The 22,786-nt window shown below is 49.2% G+C and overlaps 1 protein-coding gene across 9 annotated transcripts in view; it reads left to right on the top strand.

Moving 5' to 3' along the window:
* Window positions 1-22,786, top strand: part of EIF4G3 (eukaryotic translation initiation factor 4 gamma 3) — a 390,421-nt gene that overhangs the window by 282,559 nt on the left and 85,076 nt on the right. For 7 of the 9 annotated variants that reach the window (XM_054008991.1, XM_054008989.1, XM_054008988.1 and 4 more), the window contains 2 exons: window positions 1,112-1,231; window positions 8,624-8,734. In XM_054008991.1, the coding sequence (XP_053864966.1) occupies window positions 1,112-1,231; window positions 8,624-8,734 (231 nt within the window). The remainder of the gene's footprint in view (window positions 1-1,111; window positions 1,232-8,623; window positions 8,735-22,786) is intronic. The other 2 variants (XM_054008992.1, XM_054008990.1) reach the window with 1 other exon arrangement.

Raw genomic sequence — 22,786 nt, 5'->3', positions numbered from 1 at the left:
GCTGCTGGCTGCTTCCGGGGCACAGCGCGGTGTCAGAACAGGTAGGGACTAGCCTGCCTTAGCCAGGCAGCACTGCCGACGGGACTTTTAAAGACCCAGTTGGCGGTGCTGACCAGAGCCACTGTGATGCAGTACATTCCATTCTGCGGCCCAGTACTGAGTTGCTACCCACAGTTTGAAAACCACTGGATTTGAGTGTGATCAATTCATGAACATGAACTGACCATCATTGTGGACTCGATTTTTTTTAAAATTTGCTTCACTATGAGATTATATTGATTAGTTGACACTAGCACATAAAAATGGTGACATGGAGTCGGCCAAATGTCATTACACGATGAATCTTCTCACTGTCTTTTTGTATCTCTGGAAGGAAAGTTATTCATTATTATTTTAAAAGAGCTAGTCCTAGGGAGTCTCACCTCAGTTACAGCCATGTAAATCTGTTGACTCCTGCAGATTTACACATACTTGACAGAACAGGTTTGGGCCCCTAAGATTCAAGCACGAATCAGAGTATTTTTGATTTCCTATTGGGTGAACATTTCCACTTTAAACTTCCAGGAACTGGCAATGTTGTAAAACCCAGCTATGCCCTTAGGAAAGGCTTTATCTAACTGCCCTTTCAGTTTTCTGTGACCTCACCTGGTCATCATCTTTTGAGGTTTCTTTGCTTGGTCAGCCATTTGCCTTGTTAAAACTAAGGATATTTGTTTCAGATCAGATGACAGTTTTGTGATCCTTAACCATGACCATCAAATTTATTTCTCAAATAGCAGCACAACTTAGCCATTTTTTTAATTGTCTATAAGTCATGTCAAACCCTGACAAATTTTCCGAAGTTCTCATGGTCCTTGTTATGGATTTATATAAAAGCCACTGGTGTAAGGCATGGCACAAATGAAATATAATTTTTATATGTAACTATGGCTATTTATAGAAAACATTAAACTTACTGCTTGCTAAAATAACAAATATATGTTGTAACCCTGCTTATAACTGATTGAAACATTGGCAGAGGACTGTTTACAGATTGCATGTGTTTGTAATAACCACATCACAAAAGTTTAACAGACTCTTTTTGTTGTTGTTGTTGTTGTTCCGCCGGCAGATTAATCAGCCAAAATTGCCAATTCGAACTCTGGACCCTCGGATATTGCCTCGAGGACCAGACTTCACACCAGCCTTTGCCGATTTCGGGAGGCAAACCTCCGGGGGAAGGGGTGTAGCTGTAAGTATGAACTATCTCCAGGCTTGCTAAGTTAAAAACTGCCCTTGATATCCATGGAATCTAACCTCAAGCCTTTTAGGGATCTTAGAAATTTTGGTTTCTATTCAGTCTGCCTAAAGCAGAGAAGTTTTTTTCCTTGAGAACTAATATAGAAGCAAATAAAATCATTGTGAGTGCTTTTAACTTGATAGAAATTGGGGTAAATGAGTTTGGTAATAATTTTCCCCCTTTCTTGCTCAAAAGAGATCTACTTCAAAATCGTCCTTGCAGCAGTGGGGCACAGCCTCTGTGGTATCAAGGGCAGCTTTGGTAACATGCCAGGAGCTTGGATGACACAGCTAATTTAAATACATATTTTTCATACAGTTGCATAAGTTTTGTGTCTGTGTGTGTTCTCACAGAAATCCATTTATATTAAACGCAAGATATTTTTCTAACTGAAGAGCTTGTTTTCTCTTTGTTCTATTTCTTTATTTTTTCTTTCTTTCCACTTGTCACTTTGTTTCATTCACACTATTTTCTCTTTCCTTCCTCTGTGTTCTCCCCCTTTTATATTATGATTTCTTTCCTCCTCCTCTGTTTTCCTATCTCTGCCCTGCCTCCTCCTTTTTCTCAATTCTAAAAATCTTCCCCCTCAATTCTTACTTCTTCCCTTCCTCGCGCATTCCCTGTTCCTGGCGCATGATTGGCTGAAGAGTGCTGCCTCACTAAAAGGGCCAAGCTAGCTGCAGCCTGAAGGCAGAGGCTGCTGTGATTGGATGAAAATAAGGCTCAGTTTTGCTCTGCTATGCCACCAGCTGATGCTGTATTCAATTGTGTGTCTCAGCTGTGCAGCAAGGAGTGGATTTCACTTCTGCTTCTCACTGATCTGCAGCTGTTTGAAGCAGGAAACGGGAGAGGAGCAGCAAGCAACTGAAATGGGAAATGGCTTCTAGAGGAGGGAGAAACAGGGAATGGGAAAAGAATTCATCCTTTAAAACTAATAGTTTCTAGTAAGAAATCTCTCCAAATATCATTTCAGAGTAGCAGCCGTGTTAGTCTGTATCCGCAAAAAGAAGAACAGGAGTACTTGTGGCACCTTAGAGACTAACAAATTTATTAGAGCATAAGCTTTCGTGGACTACAGCCCACTTCACATTCACATTCACATCAGCAACTTTCCAGGATATTAGCATTCAAAAGAGCAAATTTGATTGGGCCTTTGTATAAATATAGTGTATCCATTTTGAAAGGTAATACTGTGAATTTAGTGTGTGTGCCTGTCTTTGATAGCTTTAAATCTTGCTTTTAGTCTCAAAAAATGATGGTACTCAGTCTTGAAGCTTTGCTGCAGTTAAAGATGGCAACATATTTATTTATTCAGAAACTTTTCAGTGGGCTGCAAGTTGCACGCCAGTGCCATACAGTATTAATTCTTCTTAAGTGATGGCCTCTTTTGTATTCCACTGAGGGATTATGCCTGCGCACCATGCGTCCGGAGTTAGAGAATTTGAAAGTATCAGGGGGTAGCCGTGTTAGTCTGTATCTACAAAAACAACAAGGAGTCTGGTGGCACCTTAAAGACTAACAGATTTATGCCCAATTTGAAAGTAGTGTCTGTTGGTCCACACATGTTCCGTGGCTCACCTTGTGCTTCCGTTTGAGGCGATGAAGGGCGGACCAACTGTGTCTCCAGTTCCTTTTCAGTGATGCATGGTCTGGATCAGAACTTCCAGGGTCCTCGTCTCTGACGCACTTCTGAAAAGATAGTTGTAAATAGCTTTAATGAGTTTTTTAGTGGTTTTACCAGTTTTATTTTCTCTTAGTTTTAATAGGTAATACTTTTAGCACTTGTTTTTAGATAGGCTTTGAGGTTTTCATCCCCACGTACCGGTACCAGACAATGCCCAGGACTCCAGGCTTCAAATTTTGTGCCTTCTGCCTGCAATCCTTTTTCGTCAGCAACAACCACCAACGCTGCCTCTACTGCCTGGGAGAAGCTCACGTCATGGCCAGGTGCAGTATTTGCCAGTCCTTCCCCAGCTGCACCCGAGAAGTCTGGGCACTTTGCCTCTAGAAGCATCTCATGGAGCATGCCATGAGACCACACTTGGACCCAGGCCAGGGAACACCCCCTGTACAATGGCCTGATTCAGCGAGGAGCATGCCTCCTGCTACTTCGTCTGCCTCTGGTGCCAGCGGAACCTCCCCCATGGCAGAGCCTGGTTAGGAGGTAAGGAAGCCCTCCCGTAAGCATGGGACTAAGTATTTCTCTAAATCAAAGAAGATCAACACTCCTTTCACCAGCTCAGCCCAAGGGGACTGAATATGTTCTAAGTCTCACAGGCACAGGAAAAAGACCCGTAAACAATAGAACCCAGCAGTTCTAGGCGCTGATCCATTGGTACCGCCATCTCCGACACCCCACAAGAAGCTGGACTGTCCGTACCGGGAATGATCCCAGTGCCAGTACCAATGCCTGGGAAAGAGACAGTGCCTCTCACACAAGGGATATCTGGAGCCATGGCTGCATCTCAGGACGTCTTTTCCTTGCTGGACCCGGAGTCACCCCCTCCATCGGGTGCCTCTCCTTTTAGAGAGATTATATCCCATGCAAGGGATGTGTCTCCGATACGAGGTCCCTCACCCTCTGCACCGATGCTCTACACTCTTCCACTGGCTCCGATGGTACCACCATTAAAGCCAGAGTGCGCTGTCTCCTTTTCAGAGGAGTCGGAACTGAGAGAAGAGCCACCTTTATCATACCATCCTTATGCACCATCGCAGAGACCACCTCATCTCCAGCAACAACTACCACCTCAGCTACCGCAGAGTCATTGGTACTTATGGGGCCTCCACAATCTCTGTTGGATCCGGCCTATTGGCCATATTGGAGACTCTGGACACAATACCGCCCTTCGAAACCCACCTGATCTGCGAGGGAACGGTCATCTGCCTTCCCCTTGAGGGATCCTTCCAGCAGGCATATGGATCCAGTGGTGTAGAAAGAACTTTTTAGCCTGGTCCCAGCAGTTCCACTGGAACTGGCAAGATTCCCTTCCTCCTCACCAGATGAAGTGGTGGCTATATCATCCACTTCCCCAGCAGATGACTTCAGGCAATTCCAGGAGCTGTTATAGAGAGGCATGGTGGAATTCCAGATTCCTTTACAAGAGATCCAAGACTTCCAGCACAAGCTTCTGGATGTCCTTCACACCTTGGGGCTGGCAAGAATAGCATTACCAATTAACTAAGCTAGACTGGAGCCTTCCAGAATAGTGTGGTGCACCCCTGCCACATGCATGGCTATTATGTTCCGACCAAAGGATCTGAATTTCTTTTCTCCCATTTACCTCCAAATTCCGTAGTAGCCCAGGCTGCTGCAGAAAGGGCCAAACAGCAACACCTTTGAGCCACACCTGCTGATAAGGAAGGGAAACATCTAGAACTTCTAGGACATAAACTTTTCTCATCTTCTAGCCTACAATTCAGGATCACAAATTATTAGCCAAATATGACTTCCTAAATTACAGTAAATTCGAGGAATTTGCTGATAGCCTTCCACAACAAGATCGTGCTCATCTTCAGGCACTTGTTGATGGAGGGAAGCTCATGGCCAGATCTGCTCTCCATTGTGCAATAGAAGCAGCAGATTCCTCCTCCAGGGCCATGGCTACAGCAATAGTCATTCATAGATAGTCTTGGCTCCAGTCTTCTGGTTTTCCTAGGGAGGTCCAGAATACCATTTAGAACTTCCCTTTTGACAAATCCCATCTTTTAAACCAGAAGACAGATGAATCACTACATACACTAAAGGACTCCAGGGCTACTCTTCACTTGTTGGGCATCTACACTCGTGCCCTGAAATAAAAATTCCACTGTCCATCGTCTACCCAGTGCTTCAGGTCTCCTCAGTTCTACCCACAGAGACCTAATGAGACCCAGGGAAACATCAAAAGACACAGAGGTCTTGCCTTCCATGGCCTCCCTATCAGGCTTCACGTCCCAGACCCAACCTCCAACCAAGGGGTGTTTTTGATGTGAGCCTAAGAGCTGCTGACCACTAAGTCTACTGCCTCACGACCTTCCTACTCCCTTTGGGGGTCATTTTCCCATGCTTGGAGTGTGATAACAGACAGATGGGTATTGACATCATTCACTGTGGCTATATAATAGAGCTTGTCATGCTACCTCCTCCAAAACTCTCCTTCCCATCCCCCTTTGGCGACCACTCTCATGACAGTATTCTCGTCCAAGAGGTGAACTCCTTGTTACAACGGGGAGCAATAGAATACATTCCTCCAAAATATCAGAGAACAGGATTCTACTCAACTTACTTCCTGATACCCAAAAAGAAAGGTGGGTGGATCTATGGCACCTCAGTCATTTCATCTACAAACTCAAGGTTCATACAGCAGTGATAGTTCCATCCTTAGAGAAAGGCATGTGGTTTACGGCCCTCTATATGAAGGACGCTTACTTTCATATCGATATTCATCCTGCCCACATAAGTTTCCTGAGATTTACAGTGGGCACCCACCATTTCCATTACAAGGTGCTCCCTTTCAGGATAGCTACTGCTCCCAGAGTCTTCATCAAAGTATTGGCTCTTAGCCATCAGATCCAGGCAAACAACCCATACATCAGCCTCTGTGTTACTTAGCCTCCTTTCTTCCATGGGAATCAGTGTCAACTTCGAGAAATCGATCATCGATCCCATGCAACCTCTGCACTTCATCTGTGCTACCATAAATTCAGTGATAGCACCACCTTACTTGCCCAGGGACAGATTTCAGACAATGAGCAACATCATAACTCATATCATGAGCAATCCTTATGTACCAGCCAGGACTTGGTTGTCCTTCCCTCCTTGGTCACATGGCTTTATGTGCCTACGTGACCCCCTTCATGCGACTTCACGTCCGCTGCCTTCAGACATGGGTCCATTTACTCACCAAACATGTCACTCCATGAACTTCATGCTGACAGTCCCTGCCAAGGTACTGTCATCCCTCCAATGGTGGTCAGACCCACATCATGTATGCATGTGGGTTCCCTTTCTTCCCTTCTCCCCAGACAAGATGATAATCACAATACTTCCCTAGTGAGCTGAGGAGCCCACATGAATGATCACATGACACAAGGAATGTGGACTCCCAGAGAATCCAGGATGCACATAAATATCTTGGGACTCCGAGCTGTAAGAAAGGCATGCCAATCTTTCCTTCCATTCATTCCCATCATATTCTCATCATGTTAGACAACACCACTGTTTTCTATATCAAGAAACGGGGGAATGAGGCAGTCAATCTCTGGAACTGGTGCATCAATCACCAGATCCTCTTGTCCACAGCCTATCTTCCGGAGACACAGAATATACTCGCAGATTCACTCAGCAGACATTTTGCAATCGACCACGAGTGGGAGCTTCACGACTCAGTAGTACACGATATTTTTGCCCGATGGGGTCCCTGACCAGAGACCTATGGGAGAACAGCAAGTGCACCACATACTGCTCCAGGGGAGCCCTCAGCCACCACTTCTAGGGCAACACTCTCCTAATTCTCCTGTTCAGACCAACTCAGCTATGTCCTCCCTCCACTACCGCTCCTTGAGTGCCTTCCTGCCTTGAGTGTCTCACAAAATCCAATAAGACAGAGCGACAATCATTCTAATCATCCCCTGCTGGCCCAGACAAATCTGGTTTCCCAATCTCCTCCACATGTCTTCCTGCCCTCCAATTCCCATCTCCAGCTTCCCTGATCTGCTGACCCAGTTCAACGGTGAGTTCAGGCATCCCAATCCACTTAGGATTTGGATGAGCATTTGCTTTAGAATGGATGTGCTCTTCAACTATGCAAAACATTCGCTCCAGCAGTAGGAAGGACTCCACTCAGCAATGTTACCAAGCCAAGTGGAGATGTTTCTCATCTTGAGTTTAACAAAAAGGAGTTTTACCAGAATTGGCGGAGTTTCCCCTCATCCTAGACATTCATTAAAGTCATCAGGTCTCATCCTCAGCTCTTCAAGAGTCCACCAGGCAGTAATTAGTGTATTCCACCCTCCTGTGGACGGTTACTCTGTCTTTACGCATCCGCTACTCACTAGATTTTGGACAGGGCTTATCGGAACCTTCCTACCCATTCAAGCAATCGCAACCTAATGGGACCTGAATCTAATTCTCTCTGTGCTAACAAAGCCTCCCTTTGAGCCATTAGCATTGTGCTCCATGTCCCTTCTTTCCATGAAAGTTATAGAATGTCAGGGTTGGAAGGGACCTCAGGAGGTCAAATAGTCCAACCCCCTGCTGAAAGCAGGACCAATACCCAGACAGATAATGGCCTCCTCAAGGATTGAACTGACAACCCTGGGTTTAGCAGGCCAATGCTCAAACCACTGAGCTATCCCTCCCCCCAAGTTGCCTTCCTTGTTGCTATCACTTCCACAAGAAGGGACAGCGAACAGTTTTCCTATATCTACGCCCAAAAATTTTACCAAAGGTGGTCTCCAGGTTACACATTAATCAATCCATTCACTTACCTATTTTCTTCCTGAAACCACATGCATCTGCAGAAGAACGTTGACTCCACTCCCTCAATGTCCAACAAGCTCTGACCTTCTACCTGCAAAGAACTAAATCAATCAGGAAGTCCCCTAGACTGTTCGTTGCAGTACCAGAGAGACTCAGCAGACAGGTCATCTCCACCCAGAGAATCTCCAAATGGATTTTGGGTTGCATTAAACTCTGCTACCAGCTGACAGGCCGAACTCCCCACCCACAGGGCCACGATAGCTCAGGCTTTAACCATAGTCTCCCTTCAGGATGTGCCGCTCATAGACATATGTAGAGCAGCCACATAGAGTTCTGTACAGGACTCAGCGTCAGATGCCTCTTTCAGCATGGCAATTCTCCATATGACCATTCCATCCTCATCCTCGCTCCCTCCTCCATCTTAGGTACTGCTTGTTAATCGCCCTCAGGGCAATACAGTAGGGACCATCACTAGAAGAAGAGGTTACTTACCTGTAACTGGAGGTTTTTTGAGATGCATGGTCTCTATCTGTATTCCAGTCCCACCCTCCTTCCCCTCTGCTGCATATTTGTCAAATTTGTAGTAGAGAAGGAACTGGAGATGTGGTCGGTCCACCCCGTCCTTTATTGCCTCTGACAGAAGTGCAAGACGAGTCAAGGCGTATGCGCAGGCCAACAGACACTACTTTCAAATTCTCCGAATCCGAAGGCATGGTGTGCATGCATAACTCCCGGTGGAATCCAGATAGGGACCACACATCTCAAAGAACCTCCAGTTACAGTAAATAATGGCCTTTTTATGTGCTGGATGTCTCAAATAAACAGTAAAAGAGATGCTTAGCATCTTAGTTATTTAAACATTGCTCTTTCTCTATCGGCAGGCCTGCAAAGTGCAGAACAACCCCGGATTACCTTCTGTGGCTCGGTGTGGCACCCCAGCATGCCCTCTCTTGGTCTCATCTCACCCACCATTGAGGAACCTGCCAATAGGGGTAAGCCAAATCCCTCCTTATCTCCCCCCACCCCGCCCCAAATTTTGCACCTTTCTGTAAAGTTTTCTTTTTCATAATTGTATTGTTTACAGAGAATAAAATTAACAGAAAACTTTATAAAAAGGTGCAATACTGTAAAAAACAAAAAACAAGACTTGCATTGTACCCCTCTAGGCAGTCTCTTCAGTGGTGGGTGGGACATCACCAGTAGAGGGCATGCTGGGACGTTGGCCTGAGCAGGATCCGCAAGGGGTCTGCACTTTGCAGACCTGTGGAAAGGGGGAGACAAGGTAAGTCCTGCTTACCCCGTTCGTTTGGAGCATTCAGCGCATAACATACATTTTACATTTGTGCCTTTAAAAAATAGTTTCTTACTGTGCATTTTTAGGGTAGGTTTTAAAGGTAACAGAATTTAACAAACCTGGTATCCTATATTATTATTTATTATAGGATGAGAGGGATTTCAGCCTAGAAAAATCAAATGTTATCCTCTTGTAAAATGCACCAACATCTGTATTGGCAGTGTATGTCCACTCTCATCATTTCACTTTTACACAGGCCATGCCCATAAACCACTGAAGCCCACCACCTAATCCCTGCTCGCAAAATGATGCCAAGCAGCTCAGAGTTAATAAGCTCTCAACACATGACAACTTTCTTTCTTTGCTTCTTTTTGGCAGGGCCGCCCAGAGGATTCAGGGGGCCTGGGGCAAAGCAATTTCTGGGGCCCCTTCCATAAAAAAAGTTGCAATACCATAGAATACTATATTCTCGTGGGGGCCCCTGAGGGGCCTGGGGCAAATTGCTCCACTTCCCTCCCCCGGGCGACCCTGCTTTTTGGCTGTCTGTCGTTTCAGAAATAGCAAATTTCAAACAAAATAACATGGGGAGATAATTCAGAGTTACTCAAAATAGAACCAAGAGAGATATTTATGATACAGATGAAAACTGAAAAATATAGAAACAAATGAGGCCTACTTGTGTACGAAGAGAAAAATGTACCCAGATGAGCATAAAGAGGAGCAGCTAGCCTTCTTTGGTTTCCTGGATGTTTCTGAGGGATTTGGATTAATTTAATTATATTCTAAGAAGGGACAGAACAAGAAGCAATGGTCTCAAGTTGCAGTTGGGGAGGTCTAGGTTGGATATTAGGAAACACTATTTCACTAGGAGGGTGGTGAAGCACTGGACTGGGTTCCCTAGGGAGGTGGTAGAATCTCCTTCCTTGGAGGTTTTTAAGGCCTGGCTTGACAAAGCCCTGGCTGGGATGATTTAGTTGGTGTTGGTACTGCTTTGAGCAGGGGATTGGACTAGATGATCACCTGAGGTCTCTTCCAACCCTGATATTCTATGATTCTAAGCTAAACCAGAAAGAAGACACTAGGGCCCCATTTTACTATTTGTGAGTTCCAGGGCCGGTGCAAGGAAGTTTCACGCCCTAGGCGAAACTTCCACCTTGCCTCCCCCCGCTCCCCCCCACACGCGCACACACACACCCAGCTAACCCCACCCCCCCGTGGCAGCTAACCCAGCCCCCCCACCTGGGGAGCCCACCCCCCCCCCTCCCAGGGAGCCCCTCCCCCGCAGCAGCTACCCCCTCACCGTGGCAGCTAACCCTGCCCGGGGAGCCCGCCTCCACAGCAGCTAACCCCGCCTCCACGGCAGCTAACCCCACCTGGGGAGACACACACACACACACACACACACACCTTGCGGAAGCTAACCCCACCCGGGGAGCCCCCCCTCTGCGGCAGCTATCCCCGCCTGGGGAGACTCTCCCCCCCGTGGAAGCTAACCCTGCCCGGGGAACCCCCCCCCTGCGGCAGCTAACCCCACCTGGGGAAACTCCCCCGCCACGGCAGCTAACCCCGCCTGGGGAGCCCCCCCACGGAAGCTAACCCCTCCTGGGGAGACTCCCTCCCCTCCCCCCGCGGCAGCTAATCCCGCCTAGGGAGCCTGCCCCAGCTCACCTTGGCTCCGCCTCCTCTGCTGAGCACGCCAGTGCCGTTCTAATTCTCCCCTCACAGACTTGCAGCGGGGGCTGTGTGCTCAGCGGAGGAGGCAGGGTGGAGGTGATCTGGGGCGGGGAGCGGTTCCCCTGTGCGCTCCCCCCATCCCCGATCCCTCCCCCCCCCGCCCCAGCTCACCTCCACTCCACCTCCTCGCCTGAGCGGGCTTTTAGGCACCCCCAACCACTAGGCGCCCTAGGCAGCCACCTAGTTTGCCTAAATGGTTGCACCGGCCCTGGTGAGTTCCCTGCTGTGCTTCTGACTCACCTGACAAGTCCTTTAGAGTTTTCCCCATCTGTAAGGAAGGTGTTTTGTGAGTTTGTTAGATACTTTTGAGATCCTTGGATGGAAGGTGCTATAGAAGTGTAAAGTGATAGCATTATTATTGAAGGTGCTATATAATTAATTATTATTAATAGTAGTAGTTATTTGTATTTTGGTACCAACAAGGAGTCTCAGGCTTTTTGCTTTTGCTTTTGCAAAAAGCTAGGCCCCCATTGTGTTAGGCAGCACAAACACAGACCAAAATTCAGTTTCTGCCGCAAAAAGCTTATAATATAATGTATTTTTACCATAAATCATTCCCGGCAGACTACTATTCACTAAGAGGGATTTTAAAAGCCAACCACAAACATTCAGCCAATTTGAAATCAGTTTATTCACAAATATTAGGGTTACCATATTTTGTCCCTCCTAAAGGAGGACACTCCCGGGGGCCCCGCCCACGCTCCCAGCCCCGCCCACGCCCACGCCCCAACTCTGCCCTCTCCCAAAGTCTCCGCCCCCTCCCCTGCTTCCCGCGAACATTTAATTCGCGGGAAGCCTGAAGCAGGTAAGGGGGGGTGGGAGGAGGCCCAGCCCAGCTCAGCCCAGGCTGGCTCCCCCGGCGGCTCCAGCCTGGGTCGGCTCGGGCCCTGGGGTGCCGGCCCCGGCCGACCACCCCCGGCGGCCCGGCGCACCCCCCGGCTCCCAGCCCCGCGGGCCCGGCTCCCCGACCCCGGCCCGGCTCCCAGCCCCGCGGGCCCGGCCCCCCGACCCCAGCCCGGCTCCCCGATCCCGGCCCGACTCCCCGACCCGCGGGCCCGGCCCCCAGCCCCCCGACCCCGGCCCGGCTCCCCGACCCGCGGGCCCAGCCCGGCTCCCCGACCCCGGCCCGGCTCCCCGCCCCGCGGGCCTGGCCCCCCGATCCCGGCCCGGCTCCCCGACCCGCGGGCCCGGCCCCCCGGCCCCGGCCCCCCGGCTCCCAGCCCCACGGGCCCGGCCGCCCGGCTCCCCGACCCGCGGGCCCGGCCCGGCCCCCCGACCCGCGGGCCCGGCCCCCCGATCCCGGCCCAGCTCCCCGACCCGCGGGCCCGGCCCCCCGGCTCCCCGACCCGCGGGCCCGGCCCCCCGATCCCGGCCCGGCTCCCCGCCCCGCGGGCCCGGCCCCCCAGCTCCCCAACCCGCGGGCCCGGCCCCCCGATCCCGGCTCCCCGACCCGCGGGCCCGGCCCGGCTCCCAGCCCCACGGGCCCGGCCCCCCGACCCCGGCCCGGCTCCCCGACCCGCGGGCCCAGCCCGGCTCCCCGACCCGCGGGCCCGGCTCCCGGCCCGGCCCAGCACCATGCCCCCGGCCCCGCACAAAGAGGCCCCGGCCGAGCCTCCCGATTTTCCCGGACATGCCCGGCTTTTGGGGATTTCCCCCCGGACGGGGATTTGAGCCCCCAAAAGCCGGACATGTCCGGGAAAATCCGGACGTATGGTAACCCTAACAAATATAAATATTATTCTTTTTAAAAACTACTTTTCTGGATTTGCTGCTTTGATCTATTGAAGGTCTGTCCTGTAAACCAAACCAGTTTCAAAAAGACTACACTGGTCTAGTCAATGTCTGCCACTATGGCACCAATGCCCATCAGGCAAAATAATGAATTCTACCTCAGCCATTTAATATACAGTATATACTTGTTCATAAGCCGAATATTTTTGGTAAAGAAGTGACACATCAAAGAGTGGGGGTCGGCCTTTAAACGGGTCTACACCAAAATTTGATGATTTTAAACTCTATGGAATCATTGAATTGAATATCTAATACAGGGATTGGCAACCTTTGGCACGCGGCCCACCAGGCAAGCACCCTGGCGGGCCGGGCCGATTTGTTTACCTGCCACGTCCGCAGGTTTGGCCAATCGCGGCTCCCACTGGCTGCAGTTCGCTGCTCCAGGCCAGTGGGGGCGGCAGGAAGCGGCGGCCAGCACATCCCTCAGCCCGCACCACTTCCCGCTGCCCCCATTGGCTTGGAGCGGTGAACCGCGGCCAGTGGGAGCCACGATCAGCCGAACCTGCAGGTAAACAACCCGGCCTGGCCCGCCAGGGTGCTTACCCTGGCGAGCCATGTGCCAAAGGTTGCCAATCCCTGATCTAATACATTGTAGTTTTGTTTACTTGGAGCATCCGAGTAAACAAATGTGAACCAGCTCCCATTGGCTGGGAACGGCGAACTGCGGCCACAGGGAGCTGAGGGGCTCCATGCCTGCGGATGCTCCAAGTAAACAAAAGTCTCGACTCGCCAGCGGCTTACCCTGACGGGCTGGGAGCCAAAATTTTCCAACCCCTGAAATATAGGGTCGGCTAATGAAAGGGTCATACAGTTTTTGCTATTTTAACCTATCCATTTTGGGAGGTCGGTTTATAAACGAACGGGCTAATGAATGAGTATATATGGTAATAGAAATAAATCACTGCCCTAGGATTAATGTCACCCGCTTTAATAACAAATGCATTGACTTGACTTGTTCTTACAGTTCAGTACAGTAACTCCTCACTTAACTTCGTCACGGTTAACATTGTTTTGTTGTTACGATGCTGATCAATTAGAGAACATGCTCGCTTAAAGTGGTGCAGTGCTCCCTTATAACGTTGCTTGGCAGTCGCCTGCTTTGTCCACTGCCCATTGGAGCTAGCTGTTGGGGGCTTGGAACCAGGGTGGGCAGGCAGTCCCCTTATCAGCTCCCTTAAGTTCCCTGTGCGGCAGCTGCCCAGCAGGCTATCAATTGTCAGGCAGTTTAGCTGTCCCTCCCCTTAGTGAGGAGGGATAGCTCAGTGGTTTGAGCATTGGCCTGCTAAACCCAGGGTTGTGAGTTCAGTCTTTGAGGGGGCCGTTTAGGGATTTGGGGGCAAAAATCTGTCTGGGGATTGGTCCTGCTTTGAGCAGGGGGTTGTACTAGATCATTTCCTGAGGTCCCTTCCAACCCTGATAATCTAGTGCCACGTGCTTCTTCGGTCCGCTGCCTTGGAGCTGCTCCCGGAAGCCTCCTGCTTGCTGTGCGGGTGTGGGGGGAGATAGGTAATAATGTCAGGGTGTCCCTCTTCCCCCGCTCCTGTACCCTTCTCCACAGAGCAGGGTGGGAACATGACAGAGCTCAGGACAGAGGCAGCTGCTGTCTCAACTTGCTGATCTACTTAAAAAGGCCGTGTACTTAGAGTGGGGTCAGCATACTTAAAGGGGCAATGCGTGTCTCTCTCTCTCTCTCACACACATATTGTGTGTGACTGTCTCTCTCTGACATGCTGGGTCTCCTCCCTTCATTCGTGCTGCCTTGTAGAATGCGAGGCTACATTAACAACAATGTGTTAACCCTTGAGGGCTCAGACAAATGCTAGTTCATCATTTAGCAGCAAGGCATTCCCTGGATATTCCACCCTCTGACTCCACCACCTCAACCAGACTTCACAATCATCATAGCTGTGTACAGTATTAAATTGTTTGTTTAAAACTTATACTGTGTGTGTGTGTGTGTATATATATATATATATATATATAGTCTTGTGTCCGGTGGAAAAAAAAATTCCCTGGAACCTAACATTAATTCTTATGGGGAAATTGGGTTCATTTAACATCATTCCGCTTAAGCGAGGAGTTACTGTATGTGTCTATAAGCCCTAAATGTTTTGGGATTTGCCTATTTGATAGCTCTCACCCCATGCTTTACTGGCACAGCTGCAGTTAATGAAGGGTCCCTCAAGCTGGAACCCTGTTGGTGTAAAAGAGAGGGGGCTTCTGGCAAGCTGTTTTCCATGAAGGGCCCTCAGTTTAGGAAGAAGCCCAAATCTGTTTACTTTCAGGGCACCCTGCAAACTCTTTTATTTACTTAAGGCTTTTCTACACATACAGAGCTGCAGCAGAGCCCCTGTAGTGCTTACTGAAGACGCTACCTACGCCAAGGGGAAGGTGCTCCACCTCCCTGAGAGAGGCAGTAGCTGTAATGACAGGAGAAGCCCTCTCATCAACATAGCACTGTCTACTCCAGGGGCTAGGGACTTAGAACTACGTCACTCAGTGGTGTGGATTTTCTACACTCCCGAGTGACGAAATTATACTGACATAAAATCCACACCCCTGAGCAACGTAGTTATACTGAGTGTAGACCAAGCCTTAGCCTTTTGGGAAGGATGAGGCATGATAAGGGCTGGAGTTTACGGCTGAAGCAGATAGTGTTTGGGTTTGATTTTGTGTCTGGTTGGCTGTTTTCTGGTTTTAGCATGAAGTACAGTTTCTGTCTTACGTGGTTGTACATTTGCAAAGGCACTTAGAGCCTTGAATAGGTACTTTGTAATATTGGTTATAAATTGATTAGGTTCTAAGCAGATTTTGTTATATCAAACCAGAGCGAGCATGTTTTGATGAAAATGGGGAGTGAATTTTCAGTAGTCATGGAACTGAAGTGACTGATGGCATGGATTTCAACAAGGCGTAGTGCAAGCAAGTGCTGTATACATTTCCACACAGTTGTGTCTGCCAATACACTGTAATACGGATCTGCTAATCTTGTCAGTGTGATGGATTTACTTGTGCAATCATGTGGCTTTTATAGTGTGCACAAATGAGAACTAGGATGAGACTGTTAGACTCATTTATGTGTGTCCTGGAATTAGATCTGAATGCATGACTTCATATGTCAAAGGCTAGTAGATTAGTACACAAATCTCTATACCACATAACTCTTTTCAGTGCTTTGTCATGGCTTATGAAGCATGTAAGTGCGTGAGATCATTATCCTGTGACAATATTTGATTCCATTGGCATTATCACTTAATGAAAGCCAAACTAAACTCCATCAGTGACCATTAGTATATTGTGATTTTTTTTATCAGCAGCAAGCATTTATGCCGTCAAAGTGAAGTGTTTAACATTCCTATTATAAGTGCCTATACTCAGGGGTTTTCTAACTCTGCCAAAAATGTGTTTTAGGCTGAAACTTGGCATGCAGGGCATCAGTCCACAAGCATATTTTTTTTTATGTAATCAGTTTAGCCATTTGAATAACTCAGATGATTTTGCTTCAACAATATGGATTAATCACTTTGTCAAATAGAGATTGGCTTTTGAAATGTCCAAAATTTTATGTAAAAGTTGTGTACAGCACAGAAAAGGTGTCAAATATGTTTTGTTAACAAGTGTTAAAGGACTGTTCGTTGACAAAACATGTAACTTAATATTGAGTAATCAGGCATTGTTATCAGAGATATGAGAGTTAGTGCACCATTCAGTACATTTAGTATTTAAACAAGAGTCCAAAGATTACTCTGGTGAGGCGTGTGTGTTATACCCTTTATCCAATACAAATGATCTTTCTCTACTGTACCATCAGCATTGTTTATGTGTGGTTTTGAATGGGGTAAACTGTCCTACACTGTGTACTCTGTGGGAGGCGGTGAGTGCCATCTTTCAAAAGAAAAGTTTACATTCCTCCAGCAGTGAAGTTTAGAGATAATTTGAATCACATCAGTTTTGATTACTCAGCCTCAGGTGAATTGATCCTCTTTTTTATGTGCAACTCAAAAATAGCTTTGTTGTTTAAAATCAAATTCAGTTGAAACGTCAATAATAGGCTAGCAGTTTTACCAAAAACATAACTTACTAGCCTGAGCTTGCATGTTTAAAATAGACAGGAAGATGCTGCTTAGTCCTAGAACAGTGGTTCCCAACCTTTGAACCCCTTTCAGTAAAATGTCAAGTCTCGCTAACCCCCTCCTAAAAATGAATATTTCCAGGGATTTTCTCGTTTAGCTGAGTATAAATTATAAAAGCAGTGATCTTGGAAATATAAAATTTGTTTTTATGACATGCTTATTACACACTGTTTATTATTAAGTGTCCCTGGCCTCTGTTTGCCAGAAGCTGGGAATGAGCGAAAGGGGATGGATCATTTGATGATTAACTGATCTGTTCATTCCCTCTGGGGCACCTGGCACTGGCCACTGACGGAAGACAGGATACTGGGCTAGATGGACCCTTGGTCTGACCCAGTAGAGCCATTCTTAAGTTCTTATTTATCATTACAGTATTTTTATTACATTATGAAAATGGCAACTGTGACAGACCCAGACCAGTGGGGTACAGGAGTCTGGTAGAGGGCAAATATTCTGGTCACTGGATGAGTAGTTTTCTGTTCCCTGAGTGACCAGAGCAGGGGCTGCACTAGAGTAATCAGGAACCTGCTAGAACCAGTTAAGGCAGGCAGGCTAATTAGGACACCTGGAGCCAATTAAGAAGAAGCTTCTAGAATCAATTAAGGCAGGCTAATCAGGTCACCTGGGTTTTAAAAAGGAGCTCACTTCAGTTTGTGGTGGGAGTGTGAGGAGCTGGGAGCAAGAGGTGCAACGAGCTGAGAGTGAGAGGGTGTACTGCTGGAGGACTGAGGAGCACAAGCGTTATGAGACACCAGGAGGAAGGTCCTGTGGTGAGAATAAGGAAGGTGTTTGGAGGAAGCCATGGGGAAGTAGCCCAGGGAGTTGTAGCTGTCATGCAGCTGTTACAGGAGGCACTATAGACAGCTGCAGTCCACAGGGCCCTGGGCTGGAACCCGGAGTAGAGTGCGGGCCCAGGTTCCCCCCAAACCTCCCAATTGACCTGGACTGTGGGTTCTCCCAGAGGGGAAGGTCTCTGGTCTGTTCCCCAACCCTCATGGTGAATCTCTAAGGCAAGAAAATCCGCCAATAAGCGCAGGACTCACCAAGATAGAGGAGGAACTTTGTCACACTGGTGTCAGGAGTGGGATCTTGGGGTGCACAGCGTGGCGGAAGAAGGAGGATGATTTAAACAAAAAAACAAAAAAAAAGGGAGAGGGTTTATTTTTTTTCACCACAATGGATGACATAGTGCGGGCACTGATACAAGCTACGGCGGCCCAGCAGGAGGCTACCCGTGTCCAGGCAGCCGACCAACAGGAGACAGTGCGGCAGCAGCAAGAGACTAATTGCCTGCTGATGGACCAGTCTGCTCAAGACCGAGCTATGTTGCGGAACTGGTAAACCAGGTAAAATCACTTACAGAGCTGAATCGTGGCCATGATGGGACGCGGCTCATACGGGCCAGCCATTGGCTGCAGAAAATGACACGGGAGGATGATGTAGAGGCAAACCTTCTGGCCTTTGAGAGGACAGCCGTACGGGAGGCCTGGCCTCAAGATCAGTGGTCTGGCATCCTTGCCCTATTCCTGTGTGGGGAGGCCCAGAAGGCCTACCATGATCTGCCTGAAGAGGCTGCGGCAGACTACCTCCAGCTGAAAGCAGAGATCCTGGCCAGATCTGGGGTAACGACAGCAGTGCGGGCCCAGCAGTATCATGGTTGGAGGTACCAGGAAGACAAAACCCTGCGGTCCCAATTGTATGACCTCATCCATCTCGCACGAAAGTGGTTGCAAACAGAGTCCCGGAGTCTGGAAGAGATACTAGCGGTTCTGGTCATCGACCGATACATGAGGGGACTACCACCAGACCTTCGTGCCTGGGTAAGCCAGAACGAACTCTCCACCTATGATGAGGTTGTCGCCCTGGTAGAGAGGTGAAGGACAGTGAGGGAGCTGACCCGACCAGTTAAGGAAGAGGCACCCCGGGTTAAACTAGCAGCACCAAGCCCTAAAGTTCGGGTGACTGGGCCACCAGGAGGGCCCAAGTGGAAAAAGAGAGAGGCTGAAGGCCCATTAGAGGCCACAAAGAGGCCACTGAGGGAGAAGAGGATCGTGATGTTAGATTGCCCAAACCAAGAGACCGGGGAACGCCTAGGGCTCCATACAGATGTTATGCCTGCGGGGAGTGGGGACACATAGCTGCACAGTGTCCCAATGCTGAGGAGCCTATGCAGTGTAACCTGGGGAACTGGGCAGATCCATGCTCCCTAATCCACCTTTTGGGGGTCTCACTAACCCCACATATGTATACCAGACCAATGAAACTAAATGGGGTAGGGACCACGGCACTGGTTGATTCGGGGAGTGCTATCACACTTATCTCAGGGAAGCTCGTGAAGCGTAGTCAGCTGCTGCAGGCTAAACGTACAGGGATAACATGCGTCCATGGGACAGTTAGTTACTACCCCACCATCCCAGTAAAAATCGAGATCCAAGGGAACACTACTGAGGTAGCAGCAGGTGTAGTCCCTGAACTCCCATACCCGGTGCTCATAGGGAGGGACTTCCCAGGGTTTGGAAACTTACTCCCAGTAGGGGGTTTGGAGAAAGATGGGGACCCTAAAATTGATGAGGCATCCACAGCAGACTGTCAACCCCCAATCTTCTCTGAAATATCCCCAGATTTGTTCTCCACTCCCAGCCAGGGTAGAAAGACAAAAAGGGAAAGAAGGGCAGCTAAGGTTCCTTGGGAACCCGAATACTGACCCAAAGCCAGAGGGTCGCTCTTGTAGGTAGGCGGACCCACGCAGCTGAAAAGGAGGCCACGCAGGAGGGAGAAGCACCTGAGTCTGACCCCCACCCTAATGCTTCTGAACCAGTAGAGGCAACAGAGACTGGGCCCCTAGATCTTGGTCAGATTAGCCCCGGGAGAGGAAATTTTGGACAGGACCAGGCAGAAGACCCAAGGTATGACAACATTAGGAAGAAGGTGACTGAAATAGATGGGGTCCCCGTGGAAGGAAAAACCCAGGGATCAGGATCCTACTTCATAATGCCGGGTTGCACCAGTACAGGGGCAGACGGTACAGCAGATCCTAGTACCTCAAAAACACCAGAACGCTGTATTAAGTCTTGCTCATAGTCATCTTTTTGGGGGGCATTTGGGGGTAGAGAAGACCCTAGCACGAGTCCTACGACGGTTCTTCTGGCCTGGAGTACATGAAGAAGTGCAGCGGTATTGTGCCTCCTGCCCAGAGTGTCAGCTGCACAGTCCCTGTCCCCACTTGAGGGCACCTTTAGTACCGCTTCCCATCATAGAGGTCCCCTTCGAGCGAATAGCCATGGAGCCCTGGAGAAGACGGCTCAGGGCCACCGAGTCCATTGTCCATTGTTTTGGACTATGCTACTCGCTACCCAGAAGCTGTCCCCCTGCGGAACACGGCCTCTAAAACTATAGCCAAAGAGCTGGTGGGGATCTTTGCCCGAATGGGGCTACCAAAGGAGATATTAACCGACCAAGGAACCCCGTTTATGTCGAAGCTAATGAAGGACCTCTGTATGCTGCTCCATATACATACCCTGAGAACTTCGGTCTACCATCCACAGACTGATGGGTTGGTAAAAAGGTTTAACTGAACCCTCAAGGCTATGATAAGGAAGGTGGTAAGTCGGGATGGGAAGGATTGGAACACCCTACTACCCTACCTTATGTTCACTATCCGGGAGGTACCACAGACCTCAACTGGGTTTTCCCCCTTCGAGTTATTATACGGGCGTCACCCCCGGGGCATACTAGATATCGCCAAAGAGATCTGGGAAGAGGAACCCAATAAGGGGAGAAATATAATAGAGCATGTAAAGCAGATGCGAGACCGGATAGCCCGGGTTACCCCTATTGTACAGGAACATTTGGAGAAGGCACGGGAGGCCCAGCGAACCCATTACAATGGCCAGGCAAAAGTGCGACAGTTCCAACCAGGGGATCGGGTTATGGTGTTGGTACCCACGGCAGAAAGCAAGCTTCTGGCCCAATGGCAGGGGCCCTATGAGGTGGTTGAACCAGTGGGGAAAGTAACCTACAAGGTGCGGCAGCCAGGACGCAGAAAACAAGAACAGATTTATCACGTTAACCTTCTGAAACCCTGGCATGCACAAGAGGCATGCACAACGGTCCAAAAAGACCTAACCCAGGAAAACAAGCTTTCCAAACAGGTGACAATGTCTCCCGATTTAACACCAGACCAGAAGAATGAGGTATCTGAGATGATCTTCCGGAACCAAGAGGTGTTCTCGACAAAACCGGGTCGAACAACGGAGACATATCACCACATCGTCATGAACCCTGGGGCCAGAGTAACAGTGAGGCCCTATCGGGTGCCAGCGGCAAAAAGGGAGGAAATAAAAGCAGAAGTAAAAAAAATTCTGGAGTTGGGGATCATTGAAGAATCCCACAGTCAGTGGTCCGGCCCAATCGTGCTGGTGCCCAAACCTGATGGCACCACAAGATTTTGCAACAACTTCCAGCAACTAAACCAAGTATCCCAGTTTGACGCGTACCCCATACCTCACATAGATGAGCTAGTGGACCATCTGGGTAATGCCCGGTACTTGACTACCCTAGACTTGACAAAGGGGTACTGGCAGATTCCCCTTGCAGAAAACGCAAAGGGAAAGACTGCGTTCTCTATACCACAGGGTCTTTTTCAATATACTGTCCTCCCTTTTGGACTACATGGGGCCCCAGCTACCTTCCAGCGCCTCATGGACAAGCTATTACGCCCACATAACCGTTATGCTGCTGCCTACTTGGACAATGTGGTCATTCATACCCCAGACTGGGACACCCACCTGGAGAAGGTGGAGGCAGTCCTCGATACCTTCAGGCGAGCTGGCCTTGCAGCAAACCCTGCCAAGTGCACTGTAGGGTTTACAGAGGCCAAATATCTTGGCTACATTGTGGGAAAAGGTCTGGTAAAACCCCAAGTGAACAAGTTAGAGGCCATCCAAAATTGGCCCCGACCAAGTCACAAGAAACAAGTCCGGGCGTTCCTAGGTGTGGTGGGGTATTACCGATGATTTATCCCCCACTTTGCCACAAGGGCAAGCCCCCTGACAGACCTAGTGAAAGCCCGTGGACCTGATCTGGTGAGATGGTCTGACGCAGCAGAGGAAGCATTCACAGACCTATGGACTGCCCTCTGCAATAACCCCGTACTGATAGCCTCTGATTTCACCAAGGAGTTTATCCTGCAGACAGATGCATCGGAAGTAGGGTTGGGGGCCATTCTATCACAGATGGTCGGGGAGGAGGAACACCCAATTCTATACCTCAGTTGGAAACTCCTTCCAAGGGAACAAAAATATGCAGTAGTGGAGAGAGAATGCCTCGCTGTAAAATGGGCCATGGAAACATTGCGCTACTACCTGCTCGGGCGCAGATTTGTCCTCGTGACCGACCATGCCCCTCTTCAATGGATGCAGCGGAACAAGGAGAAGAACACAAGGGTGACCAGATGGTTTTTATCCCTCCAACCTTTCCAGTTTCATGTGCAACACAGAGCAGGGAGCCGTCATGGCAACGCCGATGGCTTGTCACGTATGCACTGTCTGGCGTTCCAAGCTGCCCAACTCCTTGGCGTTGAGCAGGGGGGAGGGATATGTGACAGACCCAGACCAGTGGGGTACAGGAGTCTGGTAGAGGGCAAATATACTGGTCACTGGATGAGTAGTTTTCTGTTCCCTGAGTGACCAGAGCAGGGGCTGCACTAGAGTAATCAGGAACCTGCTAGAACCAGTTAAGGCAGGCAGCCTAATTAGGACACCTGGAGCCAATTAAAAAGAAGCTTCTAGAATCAATTAAGGCAGGCTAATCAGGTCACCTGGGTTTTAAAAAGGAGCTCACTTCAGTTTGTGGTGGGAGTGTGAGGAGCTGGGAGCAAGAGGTGCAACGAGCTGAGAGTGAGAGGGTGTACTGCTGGAGGACTGAGGAGCACAAGCGTTATGAGACACCAGGAGGAAGGTCCTGTGGTGAGAATAAGGAAGGTGTTTGGAGGAAGCCATGGGGAAGTAGCCCAGGGAGTTGTAGCTGTCATGCAGCTGTTACAGGAGGCACTAGAGACAGCTGCAGTCCACAGGGCCCTGGGCTGGAACCCG

The sequence above is a fragment of the Malaclemys terrapin genome, chromosome 19 (assembly GCF_027887155.1).
Source record: "Malaclemys terrapin pileata isolate rMalTer1 chromosome 19, rMalTer1.hap1, whole genome shotgun sequence".
Lineage (NCBI taxonomy): Eukaryota > Metazoa > Chordata > Testudines > Emydidae > Malaclemys > Malaclemys terrapin.
This window is presented reverse-complemented; position numbering and strand designations above follow the sequence as displayed.